This window comes from Penicillium solitum (assembly GCF_028829755.1).
Source record: "Penicillium solitum strain IBT 25940 chromosome Unknown utg000008l_segment0_segment0, whole genome shotgun sequence".
Taxonomy (NCBI): Eukaryota; Fungi; Ascomycota; class Eurotiomycetes; order Eurotiales; family Aspergillaceae; genus Penicillium; species Penicillium solitum.
This window is the reverse complement of record NW_027072127.1, coordinates 239567-257158: the sequence shown is the minus strand read 5'-3', so window position 1 is coordinate 257158 and position 17592 is coordinate 239567. Positions and strand designations below refer to the sequence as shown.

The 17592-nt window shown below is 47.4% G+C and overlaps 8 protein-coding genes across 8 annotated transcripts; 4 read left to right on the top strand and 4 right to left on the bottom strand.

Annotated features, from left to right (window-relative positions):
* Positions 1 to 261: 261 nt before the first annotated feature.
* On the bottom strand, positions 262 to 2601 carry N7455_009353 (transcription factor domain-containing protein; the record flags this gene model as incomplete). The annotated part of the gene is made up of 4 exons (XM_040955756.2): positions 262 to 1527; positions 1590 to 2274; positions 2331 to 2468; positions 2519 to 2601. The coding sequence occupies 4 exons, from the start codon at positions 2599 to 2601 to the stop codon at positions 262 to 264; spliced, it is 2172 nt and encodes a 723-aa protein (XP_040813735.1).
* A 1003-nt stretch (positions 2602 to 3604) lies between these two features.
* N7455_009352 (putative copper amine oxidase) lies at positions 3605 to 5772 on the bottom strand (the record flags this gene model as incomplete). The annotated part of the gene is made up of 4 exons (XM_040955853.2): positions 3605 to 3740; positions 3792 to 4762; positions 4811 to 5387; positions 5438 to 5772. The coding sequence occupies 4 exons, from the start codon at positions 5770 to 5772 to the stop codon at positions 3605 to 3607; spliced, it is 2019 nt and encodes a 672-aa protein (XP_040813770.2).
* A 400-nt stretch (positions 5773 to 6172) lies between these two features.
* On the top strand, positions 6173 to 7919 carry N7455_009351 (uncharacterized protein; the record flags this gene model as incomplete). The annotated part of the gene is made up of 5 exons (XM_040955757.2): positions 6173 to 6366; positions 6424 to 6500; positions 6557 to 6835; positions 6893 to 7061; positions 7115 to 7919. 5 exons carry the CDS (start codon positions 6173 to 6175, stop codon positions 7917 to 7919), a joined length of 1524 nt encoding a protein of 507 aa, XP_040813666.2.
* A 429-nt stretch (positions 7920 to 8348) lies between these two features.
* Positions 8349 to 9353, bottom strand: N7455_009350 (uncharacterized protein; the record flags this gene model as incomplete). The annotated part of the gene is made up of 4 exons (XM_040955888.2): positions 9171 to 9353; positions 8969 to 9104; positions 8656 to 8911; positions 8349 to 8594 (listed from the first exon to the last, which is right to left on the bottom strand). Exons 1-4 carry the CDS (start codon positions 9307 to 9309, stop codon positions 8349 to 8351), a joined length of 777 nt encoding a protein of 258 aa, XP_040813796.2. The 5' UTR covers positions 9310 to 9353.
* Positions 9354 to 10238: 885 nt separating this feature from the next.
* N7455_009349 (uncharacterized protein) lies at positions 10239 to 11347 on the top strand (the record flags this gene model as incomplete). The annotated part of the gene is made up of 2 exons (XM_040955845.2): positions 10239 to 10562; positions 10619 to 11347. The coding sequence occupies 2 exons, from the start codon at positions 10239 to 10241 to the stop codon at positions 11345 to 11347; spliced, it is 1053 nt and encodes a 350-aa protein (XP_040813807.2).
* Positions 11348 to 12298: 951 nt separating this feature from the next.
* On the top strand, positions 12299 to 13988 carry N7455_009348 (uncharacterized protein; the record flags this gene model as incomplete). The annotated part of the gene is made up of 3 exons (XM_040955904.2): positions 12299 to 12502; positions 12554 to 12656; positions 12730 to 13988. The coding sequence occupies 3 exons, from the start codon at positions 12299 to 12301 to the stop codon at positions 13986 to 13988; spliced, it is 1566 nt and encodes a 521-aa protein (XP_040813767.1).
* A 489-nt stretch (positions 13989 to 14477) lies between these two features.
* On the bottom strand, positions 14478 to 15247 carry N7455_009347 (uncharacterized protein; the record flags this gene model as incomplete). Its single annotated transcript, XM_040955788.2, has 2 exons — positions 14478 to 14602; positions 14656 to 15247. The coding sequence occupies 2 exons, from the start codon at positions 15245 to 15247 to the stop codon at positions 14478 to 14480; spliced, it is 717 nt and encodes a 238-aa protein (XP_040813625.1).
* A 690-nt stretch (positions 15248 to 15937) lies between these two features.
* Positions 15938 to 17119, top strand: N7455_009346 (alkene reductase; the record flags this gene model as incomplete). The annotated part of the gene is made up of 1 exon (XM_040955781.2): positions 15938 to 17119. The coding sequence occupies one exon, from the start codon at positions 15938 to 15940 to the stop codon at positions 17117 to 17119; it is 1182 nt and encodes a 393-aa protein (XP_040813816.2).
* Between the last annotated feature and the right edge of the window lie 473 nt (positions 17120 to 17592).

Below are 17592 nucleotides of genomic sequence, written 5' to 3'. Positions count from 1 at the left end.
TCTATGCGGATACCCGATGGTCTGATACAACACAGAGCTAAAAGGCTGAAACGGAGAAAATCCCTCGGGAAATTGAGTTAGAAGAATTAGAGCACCGACTGGTGGGAATTACCAGCCATAAGCGCCACCAAGCCTAATATCACGTCGAAACAAGAGGCTTTTCTTTTTAGTCCGGATAAAGGTGGAAATACCGAATTTCGAGGGGACAATTTTTAACCGAGCAGTCTTTGGGCTGATGGTTTATTATGCATAACAAAATGTTCACAGTAAACCAGCCATAACTCGCGTCAGGGCTTCATCTTCGGCATGAAATGCATCTAGCGCATTGGGTGACCGTGTATCACCTTGAGGGGTTAACCCCACATCTGCTCCGGCGGGAAGGTCCGAACCGGATTGTGAGTCAAAATAGAATCCACCTGCAATCTCAAAAAAGCTGCTCAAATCTTCACACACGTTAGGTTCGGGTCCAGCAACTGTACCAGGCGACATTGGCCAGAAAGTGTTGGATGGGGGATGAGATTGGTGGAGGGGAGCACAACGTGCAGCAGACTCTATTGATACCGGCGTTGTATCCCAAATTCCGCGGGATGAAAGCGAATCAAGCGTCTCTTTCTCGGCATGAAATGATTGGCCAGTTTCGCTATCCTTGAGATTCAATCGAATCCGTTTTAAACCGTGAAGAATCTTTTGCAATCTCCGAGAAGTACGCGCACGCGTGGCCGAGCGGCGGACCATGTCCACGGCCGTATAAAATTCGGGTCGGCAAACATGGCTGAAACGCGCCGGGGCATGTAAGACGGCCAAGAAGAGGGCAGCAAGGGCAGATAGGAGAAAATAGTTGAATGGCTCCGGTCGCTGAAAATATATACTTGAAACCCGGCTGAAATAGTCCAGCATATGAACGGTGCTCTTGGCCGTTTCCACGGCGGTCGAGGCACCGGTCACGTTGTCCGCTATGCGCTCATAACTGAGCAGGTTTTGTCGATACACCAGAATTCGAAGCTGGTTTGCCTGTAGAGCAAGAAAAACCTGAAGCATTATAGCTCGATCAGTGTGTTCTGATCCAGCGGGGGAACGCCAAGATGGATCAAAACGTAATTCAGGCGGAATGGAATGGATCCATTCCTGAACCTGAGCGTCTAAATAAGCGCAACCATCTGAGGTGGCCGCTTGTGATCGGTTGGGCCATCCAACAACCAGGCCCCATATCTTTGTGCTTAGCCGTGCATGGGAGATCAGGCAAGTCAGGTACGGGGTAGAGTGTCCCGGCTCGGGCAAGTTGGTATCAATATCAGAGTCTTGAATGGAAAAGGGCAAACCTGTGCCAAAGGCACACTTGCGATCTAACACATAAATGCACCAGAACAATCGACTTGCCCATGTCCATTCCAATTCGCCCGGGAAAACACCTCCTGTCTTTTGCCATGTCTCTTGACGATGGAGACCTAGCTCAGTACTCCCTCGAACCGCCATGCTAATTAAACGCCCGGCGATGACTTCATCATCACGGTAAGAGTGGAAAATCGACTATCATCGTTAGTTTTTTTTTTTTTTTTTTTTTTCGCAATAGACCAGGGGGAGGTACACACCAACAGAGTAAGAATGAGAATTTCTTTCATGTCGACCTCGGCAATTTTCATTCGGCTGGCGAATCGATCCTCAACACTGTCAGCCAGTTGGGCGGCGCGTTCACTGCGACCATGCGATTCGACTAGTAGAGCGGTCGCCAACAGAATCTTCAGCACCTCGACATCGCGCGCCGAGAACCAATCCTGATCCGAGGCTGTCTGCGTCAATGAAGATGAAGAATCATGAGACCGATAGAACTCAAGGACATATGCTCGCACTCCGTCTAAGTCGACACAAGGGTACATCACCCCAACCGTGTCCTCATACACTTGGACTAACCGCAGGGTTTCATCTGCACCCAGGCTCCTCAGAGGATGCCTAAGTGGAGCATTTTCACCCCGTTCCGACGGCGCAGGACTAGGAGCAGTTGATAGGTCAAGGTCTTCAGCGCAGTCGTCAATTGCGGGACAGTCGCCAGCTTGGTGGGATAAGGATCTTTGAGCTTGAGTGAGGCCAAACTCCGCACTCGTTGGCCCAACATACGTCGGAGACTTGGGGGCGCCCAGGATACGGTGTAGGCTCCCTGTGGTGGGTGGGGCCGAAGGACGGGGGGATTCGAGCTCATGAATACGCCCGGAAAGGGTCTGTATTTCCCGCCGCAGAGCTTCCAATTGCCTGTCCACTGCTTGGAATCGAGTATTTGCTCTAAAAGAAAATCAGTGGGTACACAATGGCAACGCTAAAAGACTTCGGAACGCCACCTTTCATCCTTAGGATCAGTCTCTTGGGTCGATACAGAAGGGCGATTGGTGGCGTATACACAAGGAACCTGATCATGAGAACATCTCACACAGACCAAACCACCACTGCATTTTAGTTTGCGTCGTTTACATTCATTGCTGTGGTGGTCAGTACCAAGCTGTAAGAGTACTAAGTACTAGAGACGCACCAAGCAACTTGGGTGTATTTAGCCCTTTTTCTCCGCTGTAACGAATCATCCTCTCGTGAAGACCTCGGAGATTCGGAAATCATTGTACGATGTAACATTGATGGAAGGTGTCATAGCAACGGGGAGAGGTGGAAAGGAAGAAATCTCGGAACGCGGAAAGATAATCCGAGATGTGCCACGTTCCGCCGTGGGGTATACGGGGTAATACGGGGGGGGGGGGGCTACGGGCATTGATTGATTGAAATGTTTATGATAGGAAGGAAATTACCGTCGGTAATGACTGATCTAATAGAATGCGCTGCTCCTTTTTCTTTTCTTTTTTTTTTCCTAGGTGGAATCGTGTACAGCAGATCAAAAACATATCTATACATTTGTGACTTGAAGTATTCTCGGATATTTTATACATGTCCGCTCTTTAGTGTTGTGGCTAATTTATGTTGTATAATACACTACAAAGTATACTAAACAGCATGTAATAACGGATTTTTGGAATCTTTCACAGGTGTCAAAAGTAAATCGTAAGAATGTCTAATCTCTTCATACATGGAAATGAAGCCATATTTATGTCTTTCCTTTCCCCCTGTAGAATCATCTATATCTTTCCATGACAATTGCTTTTTGTGATGAGAGTCAGAAAGACTTGTAGGCAATGAGCGGTGTCATTCCTAAGCGCTGTATTCTTCCATGTTCTCATGGTTCGTACATGGATTGGTGGCGACGATGCCTGGGAGCCAGTCCGAATTGCAATCTCGAGTCATGGTTTCAGGATCCTCGAACTTGTGTGGTGGAATAGTTGATAGAGACGTCAAACTGCATTAATGCCGCTAGTCTCAATTCCGTAGGAGTCCTGAATTCTTGGCATGCAAGAGTGACACGTTGTAGAAGAAGTAACAACATATGCGTGGAATCAATTAGGGTTTAGCGTTGAATAGTTAAAGTCCATGACAAATCCAAAGGCACCGTTAATTATGGTGAATTAACTTGGATTTTCAACAATTTAAAATGTGCAAAATGCCCTACGTATAATATTTGCTGATATGAAATTCCTATGATACAATGCTTATTCTTGGTTTATCTTCATTACCATCAGATGTGTGACTTCCGGCAGCATTCCGAGTCAGCTAGTCGTGACGACACATTCTTGTTCGAAGGGACATCGAGCGACGGGTTAGCTCCAAAAAAGTCCGCGGGCCGGATCATGAGCTGGAAAATTTCAACGGGCCTATTATAGTCAGTATACCAGAAGAAGAGAAAAGGGAAAATTGCGACATACATCACGGGCCAATCTTCTACACGAGGATTGTGGGTAATGCCGAAAGAGTTCCACACCACCACGTCGGTGTCAACCACAGAGTCACCCCGGAGAACAGCATCTGAGACACCTTCAACTTCATTTTGGCTCTGCAAAGTATAACGACCTCCAGCATAGAGCTCCCCGTCGCGATACTTTGTGACCCAAACGTGGTGCTGAGCAAATTGAGCTCGGCGCGCTTGTACCGATGCAGGGTCGGCCAATAGAGTCTGAGTGGCCAGTGGAATGAATTTATATCCCACAGGGTTTCCATTGATGGGATTCTTTATATGAGGATTGATCATCTTGATGGTCCGATTGAGCTGCGGAGCGGCATCGATCCAAGATGCACGCTCGACGGTCTGCTTGGTGATTTCATAGAAGTTGCCGTTGGGGTTGGTTGCCGCATTCATTGGGACTGGGTGGGATTCCTCCACAACCACGGAGTTGTTAGGACCATCGATGGCTGGGTCAATTCGTATATTGAAAATGTGCTGATGGTTCTGAGCGAGAACACCGCCGCTAACCACATTTCCGTACTCACTGACCTTCCCAGCATCTATGTTGACCACGTTCAAGATACCTGTTGCGCGGGCCTCAACCGTAATCCCAGCTGACTGATCGAATTTATATGCGAAAATGTATTCATAGTTGGCCAGTGTGATGATAAACTGGACAACAAGCTCCCGGTTCCGTGTGACGACAGCGCGCCCGGTGCGCCAGTTTGAGTGTTTCCAAGCAATTCCATTGTCCTGCTCATGGAGGCAAATTGCATTTGGAAGGGTTTGGGCCGTACCGTCTGGCTGGGTGATAATGGCATCAAAGTATTTAATGACCCCGAGACAGTCACAGCCGAGCGAGAGGTTGTTAGCCATATTTCCGCCGCCACCGTCGCCAAAGTCAAAGGCCTGTTTCCGGTGGTAAGGGGGACGAGGATCAGCGTAAGGGACAGTCTGAAAGGAATTAGTTTGTGGGCATATATTTAGGGTTTAGGAATTTACCATTTCGCTGACTGCTAGTCGGTGCATCACACTGCGGCCATCATACGAGACATCGTGGATGGTTGCACCCTCTCGCGGGTTGAAAGCAACGCGGAACCGCCACTTCTGCCATTCAACTAGAGACTCGTTGGTGACTCGGAAGGAAGGACCCTCAGGTTGGACCACATTCAGTGGTTTGAGGTCCTGACGGGTACCCTCGGGTAACAGTTCTGGTACGTATTCAGAGGGCTTGCAATGACCAATGATATCCCGCTTAAAGGTCTGTTCAAGTAGGCCATCACCTTTCCCGCCCGTGGCGGGTCGGTCTACCCGGATGATCTCTTGGGTGTGGGCATCCATAACCGGGATGATAGGCAAGGGGAAAGAATAGAAGTTGGAGTCTTCATTCCCAGAACGTTTGTCCTGGGCGAAACAAAGTCCCTGGAAAAACCGACGATTTTCATCGGTGTGATCCAAGCCACCATACGGCCATGGCTCAATCACGACCTCAAAGCCTTCCGGAAGGTCGAATTCGGACAATGCTTGTTGGAATAGTGGTGATTTCATACATTGATCAACGAGAACATCGAATTCGCTCCTAGTTAAATTGTTAGAGAAGTTTTCGGATATTCAAGCTCTAAGCCATACAAAGTCAAACTGGCATGATGTTCCTTTCCCACAACCGTGTGGTTCACTCGCGATTGTGAAACCACATCGATCACCGATTCGTGAAACTGAGGGATTCGGTCTGCTCCGATCACATCGTATTGGCACAGAGCCAGACGTGGGGGTCGTGGGGTGGTCGGGCTCAAGCGACCGGCATGTTCTAACGCTAGAAATTCCTGGAGTTGAGCTTTGGGTGGTTCTTGTAGGAAGATCTCCCGAAAGTCGATCACGACGTTTGGATGAGCAGCTTTGACCACATCACGGGCCAAATTGGTCTCCTCAATGGAGAGGATACTCAGTGGGTGAGATTGCGTCATGACAGCAATGAACAAAGTTACAGCTTTGGTTGTTATTTTGCCAGGGACAGCCTCGGCCGAACTTATATCACGTACATGCTCGGAACCTCGGAAACTTCGGAATGAGGTTTCCACGCAAGTGTGGGGATACGGAAATGATTCCGTGACGATAGATGATAGACGAGGATTACGAAAAGATATCTGAGAAGTGAGGGGAATAAACTGTCTGCCTGAGAAGATAAGCCATACAGGTTTTTCCCCGTAAATATGTGGTTGATAGGTGCGGATCATGGCCGTGTACGAGCATTGACTTTATCGTGTCAATTTACATATAGACCTCGGGAGGACGCCCTGTTTTACCTGAACTTATACCACACCCTGAGGAGTGTGGAGTATGGATTCCATGAAACATGAAACTAAAATGCCTACAGAGAAACCGATCAGCGATGAAGACCAACTTGTTGCGCTTGGCCATGTCCAAGAGCTCCGTCGCGACTTCTCCCTCTGGTCAATCGTCTGTCTCCAGATCTCTTTGATGGCCACCTGGGAGGCTTTATCCTCGGTTGTCGCTACGGCTCTTACCAATGGCGGAGCGCCATGTTTGTTTTACAACTAGTGAGTTCTCCTCAACGATGCTCTGATATCGGAAGGCTGATTATGTCGCCAATACAGCATCATCACCTTAATTGGTACAATGTTCGTTGTTCTTTCGTTGAGCGAAATTGCCTCTATCTACCCTACCGCTGGCGGTACGATCAAGTCTCCTATGTACCTACCCTCGGCCCATTGCTAACAAAAACTAAAGGACAATACCACTGGGTCCATTGTCTCACACCAGTATCGTACCAGGCCACCGCATCTTGGTTTACCGGTTGGATTTCCATTGGTGGACAGTTGGTGTTTTCCGCCTCTGCAGCCTTCGCAGCGGGTTTGCAGCTGCAGGCCCTCATCACCTTGAACAATCCCAACTCATATACCCCGACTAGATGGCAGGGGATGCTTTTCTATTGGTTCATCTTAGCCTACTCAACTGCCGTCAATATCTGGGGTTCCAAAGTGTTGCCCCATACAAATACAATAGCTGGTAAGAGATCTCTCAACTCCTAAATCAAAGTCGAACCATACCCTAAAAGGCGAACAGGTGTCTTGCACGTCGTTGGCTTTCTGGTGATAGTCAGCGTTTTGGGAGCAATGTCCGAGAAGCACTCTGCAAGCTACGTCTTCACCGAATTCTCCAACACTAGTGGATGGGACAACGATGGGGTTTCCTGGTTAGTAGGACTGCTGACCACAATATATCCTTTCCTCGGGTACGATTTTCCTATACGCTTGCAGCAGGTCGGAAGCTAACTATTGATCTTAGATATGATGCAGCGTGCCATTTAAGCGAAGAAATGCCAAAGCCGTCCCGTAATGTACCATTAGCCATGATAGGCAGCGTCATGATCAACGGAGTGATTGGCCTGGTATACGCGATTGTTCTACTGTTCTCCTCGGGGGATCTACAATCCCTGCTTGAGTCCAAGACGGGGTTTCCCTTCATGCAGTTATTTTTCAACGTCACTGGCTCCCCGGCAGGTGCTTCCGTGTTAGCCCTATGCATCACCTTGATCGCGATGGCTGCCAATGCTGCATGTGTGACATCTACTAGCCGTACAGCCTGGGCATTTGCACGGGACGGTGGTTTACCAGCGTCGCAATTGTTCGCAAAAGTGAGTCCGACATTGAAAGTCCCGGTATATATGGTCCTTGTGGTTGGCTTTCTCCAAATGCTGCTTGGGTTTATCTACCTTGGCAGCTCAACGGCCTTTAATGCAGTTTTATCAATGGCAATTCTGGGAATGTATGCCTCATATATTTCCCCGATTATGTTCATGTTGATATATGGCCGACGGGAATCAGCACCGATTTTCCGTGGACTTGGCTCGGGATCATTCAACCTAGGCCCACGATGGGGACCCGTCGTGAATATCGCTGCCATCCTTTGGCTCATCATAGGTATGGTTTTCAGCACTTTCCCGACGGTCGAGCCGGTGACACCAGAAAATATGAATTATTGTATCGTGGTGACAATGGGATGGATGCTGGTCGGAGGGGTTTATTATTATCTCCTGGGAGGAAAGAAGCAATTTACGGGTCCAGTGGTAGAATTGGCAGAGGGCCTGTGACTACCTACATTGACTTGAACGGTTGTCCCATCATCCTCGCCAGGGCTGTTGTGGAGAACTTGGGGATACCAGGGAATGAAGTTGAATATACAAGAACGCGGCCTGGTTGGAGTTTCTGCAACCTTTGTTGGGTTAGAAGCACAACATGCTGTCAGCATTCCCTAAACAATAGATATATTCATACCAGATATTGATCCTCTACAATTGCACCAAGCCAGCATTGACATTGAACCTATAATCGAGAGGGTCACAGGAGTGACTGTAGAGCCAGTTGACATACGCGTTGAAACAACTTTTGCGTGACATCTACTCTGACTTTTGAAGCAAGCCCAAGAAATTTTATAACGATCGACATAATAATTGATATTGAGCTCTATTTCATGGGGGGAAACATTCACAGATTGCCATAGCTCAGAGCTATGTTCGCCGTCATCTTGTTGCGTCATCCAAGAGGATCTCTGGCTTCTCGATATTCCTCCAGCTGGGAATAATAAAACCGGTAATAAGATAGATCAAAACAACGGAATATTCCATCAACAGTCCCATAGTCAGGAATGGGGCAATTGGACCTCTCAGATCACTCCACCTCAAGTCGGATGGCTGGAATACGGACAGAAAGAGGTACACGATGCGAACAACTATAAAAGGTGTAGCCAGAGCTGTGGCGTTGAGAATCTGAAAAGAGAATGTTAGCCCTTGAAAAAAAAAACGAATAGACGTATCGAGGTTTGCGAACCGTTCTGCTTGTAACCGAAAGACACGAGCGTTGTGTCCAGAAATACACTTGCATGGCCAGTAAACACCCTACAAAGACCACCACGATGATGTATCCGGTTTTGACGAGTTTAAACCCAATCAGTACATCACTGTCGGTGTCGCTCCCTTCCAGAGCCCCACCTGCAACGGTAAGGCCGATCCCGACAATAAAAAGCACTCGGGATACAACTAAACATTGCCGGATTTGTCGGCTCATGTTTCGTTCGAGAGCTACTCTACAATGTGTGTTAGGTGATTGTTCCATAATAAATATTAGCATGACGCCAACTCACATGATTCGAATGAAGCCTAAAGTTGCTGCGATCAAGGGAAACACGCCAGCATTGAGAAAGATGACGGAAGCTATCATCACGCCAGTACTGGAAGACTTCTCCGAGATAATGACCAAGATTCCAGCAGTGATACGAACTGAAAACCAATGATGTTAGATACAAGCCCTAAAGAAGATCTTGGTAAGATTACTAAGATACTTACTGATGGAGAAGAAAGTCAAGATAATCCACGCCATGCGAGGTCGCTTGTGCCGATAACATGCGAGATAAAGTGCAGTGACCGTCACCGGTATATAGAACACAATCTGTGCTATACTTAATTTTGAATGACTGCCCAACATGTTGATTGTGAAAAAGAAGTTTGGGATAGTTCGTCTGAACTGCTTGTTAAGAAGTAATAGATGAAGATGAGGAATTCGGATGGGAAGACCTGTCCCTTTTATAGACCTATTTTGTTGAGTCTCCTTAAGAGCAACCCGGCTGTGCTGAAATTCTTGTCCACATAGATGCTCTCTAGGGCTCGCAAGTTCAGTACTCCTTTGGGTTTAGCGTAAGTAACTATTGAGGAATCGACATCTGATTGGTCAACAGTGACTCCACCAAGGCCGATCCCCTCTAAAGCCTCAACGAACGCCACTAATCCAAGCAACACTCTGACTCAAAATCAAGAAAAAGCCACAATTAAGCATTATTAGAGTCTTGATACTTGTCCAATATATTGGAATCTCCAAGTCGGTAATGCAATACCATATAGGGCTTGACCAGCTTATGAGATGGTTGGAGTAGCTGGCAAGTCAAGAGGCTGCAACACCTGTCGGAAAAGGAAGATTGCAGTGAGTGACGCTAGATCCATATATAATGGCCCCGCTGACTTGGTTAGTGCGACCAGCAGAGGCCCTTCTGTGCCAAATGCAAAAGCTCAAACCGAGTATGTGGCGGGTACCAGAAAGACACGGTATTCGTGTTGGTTCAACCAGCCGCTAAGAAAACACATACATTTCTCAGAGCCTCTGCTTCTCCACAAAGTGTTACCGAAAGTACGGAGTTGGAGTCCGCTATTTCCAGTCCAGCCACTGTGATTCGGGGTAATGAATCCACTCATTCTTTCACCGAGACAAGCTTTGCCTATTCGATAATGCATAGACGCATCGAGTGCCAAAACTTGATTCAAGCCTTCCTGTTGAACTGTTTCCCATTCCATTGGCCCCCAACATCCCAATCATGGATTCCCTTGCTTGCGGAGTTACCTACCAAAATCCAAGCATTGGAAATGTCAAGCGCAGCAGTCGCTGCCTCGGCGATGGGACACATGCTTAACGATCAAGCTCTAGTCAAGCAAGGCTTGAACTACTATATCCAGGGCCTTCAACAACTCCAAAAAGCATTATACGACCCCAGCCTCATGCGGGAAGATGGAACCCTGGCTGCGTGCATGGCACTCAGTCTGTACGAGGCCCTTGGGTGCCCCAATCTGGGATCCGAAGGCTATTTCAATCACTGTCGTGGTATCATCGCTTTGATTCAATCCCGCGGTCATGAGATGCATTCTTCAGGCGTGGGACATCGGTTATTCCTTGGTGTCCGACTCCCGGGGGTAGGTCAAGCCCCTAAAATCTGGGAGCTTTGTTTATTTATTGATCACCTTTTTAGATCTTGTTCTCTTTAAATCACCATACCCCAACTATTTTCTTCGAATCCACTTGGATGGAACAACCTTGGGCAGGGATACCGAAAACGTCTCACGATCAGGTAACCGACTGCCTCGCCCAAGCCCCTATGATTCTAGAGCGTGTGCGATCATTGCCCCATCTCCCCAAATCCCAGCAGGTGGATTTACTCCAACGGTTGATTCGCGAATGCTGGCGAATTGATAAACAGTTGAATGTTATCTATGATGAAATGCGATCACAGAACCTGTACTGGCGGGTGCCGTCGCAAACACCTCTGTTTTCAGATTTATTCCCTGTCGTTTTCTGTTTCCGAGACGCCCAGGTCGCTGCTACCCTGGTGCTCCTGTGGGCAACGCGGACGATGCTTTGGTCGGGGCTTTTCAATATGTACCAACACTTGGAAAGTATCGCACCCGAGAACTCATGCCGCGTAGCTGAGTCCGATCAATGTTCGGTATTGGAATTTGAGGGTACTGATCGCTGTGGAGGGTATCTATCCGTGGCACATCAAGTCTGCCAATCCGTGGAATACTTTTTGAAAGATGACATGCTGCTAGCCGGGCCGTTATCTGTTAGTCCCGCGCTTGGGATTGTGCTTGATAGTTTGCGGAATCGGCCTGGTCATGGGCGTGAAATTGCGTGGATTCAATCAGCTTTGGGGGTAGTTCGGCGAAAAGGACTCCGTGTTGTGCAAGATGTCAATTTATAATTTAACCATCAAGTAGATGGGCAAGTAATGAGATTTAAACATGCAAGTTTGTCTTCGTATGCCTCGCTATTTTGGCCTCCATAAAGGTTTATTTTTGAGAAATCTTGAGGGCATCGTACGATGTACGATTTCAGTTAGCTCGGCCTCCAGGGGTAAGATTGAAGTGTGTGCGTTCGGTCTACACGGCCGCCTAATTCCCATTATACACATATATTGTTGAATAACTATCCCTACTTTGTAATACAGTAAATAGTAAATATCTTATCAAACTTACACCAAATGTCGAAGACCCATAGTCAAATTCTGACCGGCTTTCTCCGATCTTAAAGTTAATAACATACATATTATACGTACTATTGAATCACACCAATTCCCAGTCTGAGTTAGTGAAGTTCTAACCGTTTTCGGACCCCGTCAACCTCAACCTTTCCTTATGTGCATTTGTGTTTCAACTCGATGTTGATTCCAAAATTCTCTCCACACACCCGGAGCACCTTTCGTGGAGAATATATGCCGAGCTTTCATACTAGGCGCCTTCTGCCGATCCCATGTTTTCTCTATCCATCCGAGCTATCTCCGACATAATAGAATGACCGAAATGCGGGCCGAGTATTAAGTTTCGCAGGATTCGAAAAGCTTGACCCTCATTAACTCCCCATGGCGACAGCGCTAAAATATATTTATTGTGGATTATATTATGGATCGGGTTACGCTACATCCAATGGAATTCAATGTTGGATGAAAGATGTGATTCTCTAAATAGTGACGTTATTTCGATTGTACATTATGGGGTCCAAAATCAGTTCCAAGTGTTTAGCGATGAAGATTAAGAAATGTCAACTTAAATAACTTTGCAATGCCCATAATTTTGGAAAGTAGAAACAGGAATCAAGCAGAAAGATTCATTGATTCATCGTCGTACTCTCTCTCTAACCCATATATCGGAACAGCATGAGTGACGAAAAACAGCCTCCCATCACCACTTATCCTGACACGAAAACAATCAAAGAAAACTATGCCGACGTGACTTTACGAATCATCGAAGACCACGGCAACGAGTTCGAACCGTTGACACCGGAAACAGAGAGGAAACTCACACGAAAGTTGTACCTACATATCGTGGTTCTAGTATCGATCATCAACCTCGTTCTATTTGTGAGTACTGCTCTTAATTGCAATGGAACCCTCTTTCTCTGACCTTTTCAGATCGACAAATCAACCCTTGGCTATGCTGCGATTCTTGGGCTGTTCGAAGAGACGGGTATCTCAAAGTCACAGTACAATACTCTCAACACTCTATTCTATGTCGGTATGATCCCTTCCCTGTACTGTTCAATGTGTCATTTCTGAAACACTGGAATTGACATTGTTGATATTCTTAGGCTACCTCGTGGGACAGTGGCCTGGTAATTACCTTATGCAACGGCTTCCACTTGGGCGATTTTTAAGTGGCACGCTATTCCTCTGGGGGGTCATCATATTCCTCCATTGTGTTGCCACCAAATACGGAGGGCTAGTGGTTCTTCGTCTCGCTCTTGGTGCAGTGGAAGCAGTTGTTGTCCCTGCGATAGAGATCACTCTGAACATGTTTTTCAATCGTGAGGAACAGTCATTTCTACAGCCCATCTTTTTCATCACCTGCCTTGGTGCTCCAATTCCTGCCGGTTTTATTTCCTACGGGTTACTATTCAGTCACAGCAATGTCCTGCCATGGAAACTCTTCATGATCGTCAATGGAGGACTGACCATCCTACTGTCAATATGGACCTGGTTCTGCTATCCCAACAATCCCGCTGAAGCACAGTTCCTTTCTCTTGAAGAAAAGGTTCACGTCATCCACCGTGTACACGAGTCCCACCAGAGCTCTATCGAGCAGAAACAATTCAAAAAGTCCCAATTCATTGAATGCCTTCGAGACCCCGTGTCTTGGCTATTTGCCCTACAGGCATTCACGTTGATGTATGCCAACAACCTCAACTATGGCCAGCAAAACCTCCTGACTACTTCTCTCGGGGTGTCAGACCTAGGTTCCACCCTGGTCTCCGCAGCCGGTGGCGGTTTTGGCGTTGCGCTCTGCATCGTCGCCCATTTTGCATTAAAGCGCTTTCCCAAATACCTCGCTCTGCATAGCCTAGTTTGGTGTCTTTTCGCACTGGCAGGGGGTGTGGGTATAATATTCATCGATTGGAGCCGGAAGCTGCCGCTGTTGGTCTGCATGCTCATCGCGGAAAACACATACGGCATCACATATATCATCGCGCTCGGGTGGACAACTTCTTCAGCAGCCGGGTATACCAAGAGACTAACGCGGAATGCAATGTTCATGTTCGGCTACAGTGTTGGAAACTTGGTTTCCCCGCAAATCTGGGTTCCGAGCGCGGCGCCGAGGTATTATGATGCGTGGATCTCGATGATTTTCGTTAGCTGGGTGGGAACACCAGCTATCCTTGGAATAATCCATTTTATCCTTGCGAGAAGGAATAAGGAGAGAAGAAGTTGGATTGCTGGATTGAGCGATGGTGACCGAGAGGGGTGCATTGAACAAGTAGATGAGTCCGGGGTAGTGGTGAGGAGGAAGGTGGATCTGGCGATGCTGGATCTGACGGATTTGGAAAACAAGTTGTTCATCTATCCTCTTTAGTGGCGGATGGATATGTCTCTATTATCTCATGGGTACTCTATACCCTTGTGAGTCGGTCCAAGCTTTACCCCGACGACGTAACAACATTATCCTTCCCACTTTGGTAATTAAATTCACGTGTTTGTCTATCTAAACTTCTAAAAAAGGAAAACCAAGAAAATTAACATGGCAGCAATGGTTATTAGAGTGTTTACGGCATCTATCACTTTTACTTGTCGGTCATTAGACTCTACGGTGTTGGCACTATAGGCTTGAGTATATTCCTTCCTTTTTAATATATTAGGGGAAAATGAAGGGTAAGAGTCGGGATAAACTTTAGCTAGAGTTTTGACAGAATAGACAATATAAAGAACAATGCATACATCTCCTATGATCTAAGAAGTCTATTAAAGGACAAGGGAATAATCAGATTAAAAAGCAAGAAACGGTCCAACATCCATCCACCTTTACTATATCTTCAGTGAGAACTTTGTATTCGCTCCACAGTACCTAGAGCTTATCGAACACTTCAATAGCAGCCTTGGCAGTAGAGGTAGAGCTGGCAGGGTTCTGGCCAGTGACGAGTCGACCATCAACAACATGGAAGTCGTCCCAGATTCCAGCAGATCGCTCGTCTATAAATAATGTTAGTACAAGTTGATAATTTTGGAAGTTGATAGTGACTAACACTTAGCACCAAGGCGCTCAGCAAGCTCCTCTACCATCTCGGATCCAAATCCCCTCAGCTCAGCCATGATTCCCATAGTATTCTCTGCCTCAGTGGTAAAGCCAGTAATTTTCTTTCCCTGAATCAGAGGCTTTCCAGTGGTCCGGTCAAGCAGGTTGGTAAAGATCGCAGGGCCATGGCAGACAGATGCAACAATACCACCGTTAGCCCAGACTTGCTCGGCAATGTTCTGCAAGGCACTGGCAGTGGGGTAGTCGATCAGAGAAGCATGACCAGCGGACGCGAAGAACAAGCCATACTTGGACCCGTCGAGCTCGGAGGCCCTGGGCATATTGTCGAGCTTCTTGCGGAACTCGCTATCGAGGTTGTTCCAGATGTCAAGGTCCTCTCCGTTCAGGAAGTCAGGCTGCTGGGAGAGCCAGTCAGCAGTATAGCTGCCTGATTCGGAGGCGAGGTCGACTTCGAAGCCTGCCGCGGTGAGGGCCTTGTAAGGGTGCAGGGCTTCGACGATGAAAAGGCCGGTGGTCTCCTTGCCATCGAATAGAGTGGCACTGGCAGAGGTGATGGAAATCAGGGCTTTACGGGCAGGCATTTTGGTGGAGTTGATTGATGAGGTATTGAAACTGGAGAAAGTCACTCTAAAGGAAGGAGTAGATATAGAAGATTGTCTTTTTGTTTTCGAGGATGATGCTTTGAATGCTTTGAATGCTTTGGGTGGTGCTGTTGTGGTGAGGCATATTTGCTAGAGAATTGTTCATATATTTATACAAGGCTCTAGAAGAGCTGAAGAGCAAAATGTCAGTAAGGTCTCCGGAGGTCCGCTTGCAACTGCACCTGCGGAAACCTAGGGGCTACAATGCCAATGTGGTATACGGAGTTGAGCTTTCAATAAGCACTAGACAGTAAGCGCTAGCGTTCCAGGCTCATGGGTTAGCGAATAATGTGAATGCTTGAAACGTGAAGACGAAAAGACGGAGTTTCGGAGTCGCGGAGTGACTGAGTTGTCGGAGGAGTGGAGTCGGGTGGAGTCGTGCTCGTGAACGCTCCTCCTACTCCGAAACTCCGGATTCCCCTCCCATCTAACGCGACGATTAATAACTTTTCGGAGACATTTTCATATTTTTTGGTGGGATTCGGCCCGACCCTAATTATTTATAGCTTCCAGCATGTTTCCAAGTTACCGCAAACACCCCTTTAGCTGCCGACTTAACAATAGATCTGGCGAGCTTCCTGTCATTCCAAGACTCCTATATCACCAACGATCTTTAGATATCAAATCAGAATGAGTCCACACGTCGTGTCCGAATACGTTCCCTCCGAAACCCGACTCTTCAAGCCGTTGAAGGTCGGTAACGTCACACTACAGAACCGAATCGCCTTTCCTCCCTTGACCAGGCTCCGCAATGATGACAACCATACCCCACTTGCTTTGATGGAGAAATATTATGCGGATCGTGGCTCTGTCCCCGGAACCCTTGTTATCTCCGAAGCAACAGGGATTTCCCATGTTGAGGAAGGCCAGGCCAACAACCCGGGCTTTGTGAGTGATGCCCAGGTTAAAGCCTGGAGCAAGATCATTGATGCAGTTCACGCCAATGGCTCTTTCTATTTCCAGCAAATCTGGGGTATGGGAAGAGCGTCTGATCCGGAGCATCTCGCTAGACGAGGTTTCCCATACAGGTCTAGCAGTGCGGTGCCCATGAAGGGTGTTGATGTTACCCCGGATGCTCTGACTGAAGATGAGATATTGGAAATCATTCAAAGCTTTGTGGAGACTTCTGAGCGTGTCATCGCTGCTGGTGCAGATGGAGTTGAGATCCACTCTGCTCACGGTTATCTGCTCGACCAGTTCCTCACATCTAGTGTGAACCAGCGCACGGATAAGTGGGGTGGATCCATCGAGAACCGGTCGAGATTGACACTTGAAGTTGTAAAGGCCATTGTCAAGGCGATCGGTGCAGAGAAGGTGGCCATCCGCTTTTCCCCTTACGCCGGATTCCAAGGCTCTGAGAAAACAGACTCCGTTGAGCTGTACACTCACCTCATCACCGAGCTCAAAAAGATGAACGTCAAGTTCGCCTACTTGTCTCTGGTCGAAGCAACTGGTGACCCCGGGGCTTTGCTTCGAGACGAAAAGGCGATCAATGTTGGGAAGACATTAGACTTTATCCTTGATGTCTGGGACAATTACTCGCCTGTCATGGTGGCAGGTGGCTACAAGCCTGAATCTGCTGCTCGAGCAGTGGAGACGCATTACAAGAATTGGGATGTGATGGTTGCCTTTGGTCGCTATTTCATTTCCAATCCGGACCTGGTCTTCAGAATCCAACACGACATTCCTCTCGCCCACTATAATCGCGCAACATTTTACCTCCACGAGCAGTGGGAGGGCTACAATGATTATCCCTTCAGCCCGGAATTTTTGAAAGCCCACCCGAACGCCGTCCACCCTATGACTCAGTGAACATAGATTGACACCACGAAAGCATTTTGGTCAAGGCAACGACTTGCACAAAGAGCAAAGAGCCAGCGACACTTGGATACGAAATCATTTTAAAACAACATTATATCGCAGTCTTGCATTTGAAAGAATACACAACTTAGCCTAACCCTTGAAATTAGCAGAGGTCAATTTTTCATTACAGACATTCATCATAGGCCCAACATTGGATCATCGAATTTCAAATTGTGCCGATGCGTAGGTAGTTTACTTCATTGCATCCATGAGGTTTCTCACTTGGGTAGTCAAGTCCAAGTGCATTCTATTAGGCCATCCAGGCCAGGCTTTGCAGAGAGCGCAGTACCTCGATCGACGTAACAATACTTTTCACCTAGCAGAAGAACATTGTAGAAAGAAGAAAGAAGAAGACCTGAACAATCTACATATAGAAGGGTCAGCTGACATGTCACCTATCAGAGATAAATAAGAAAATGCAG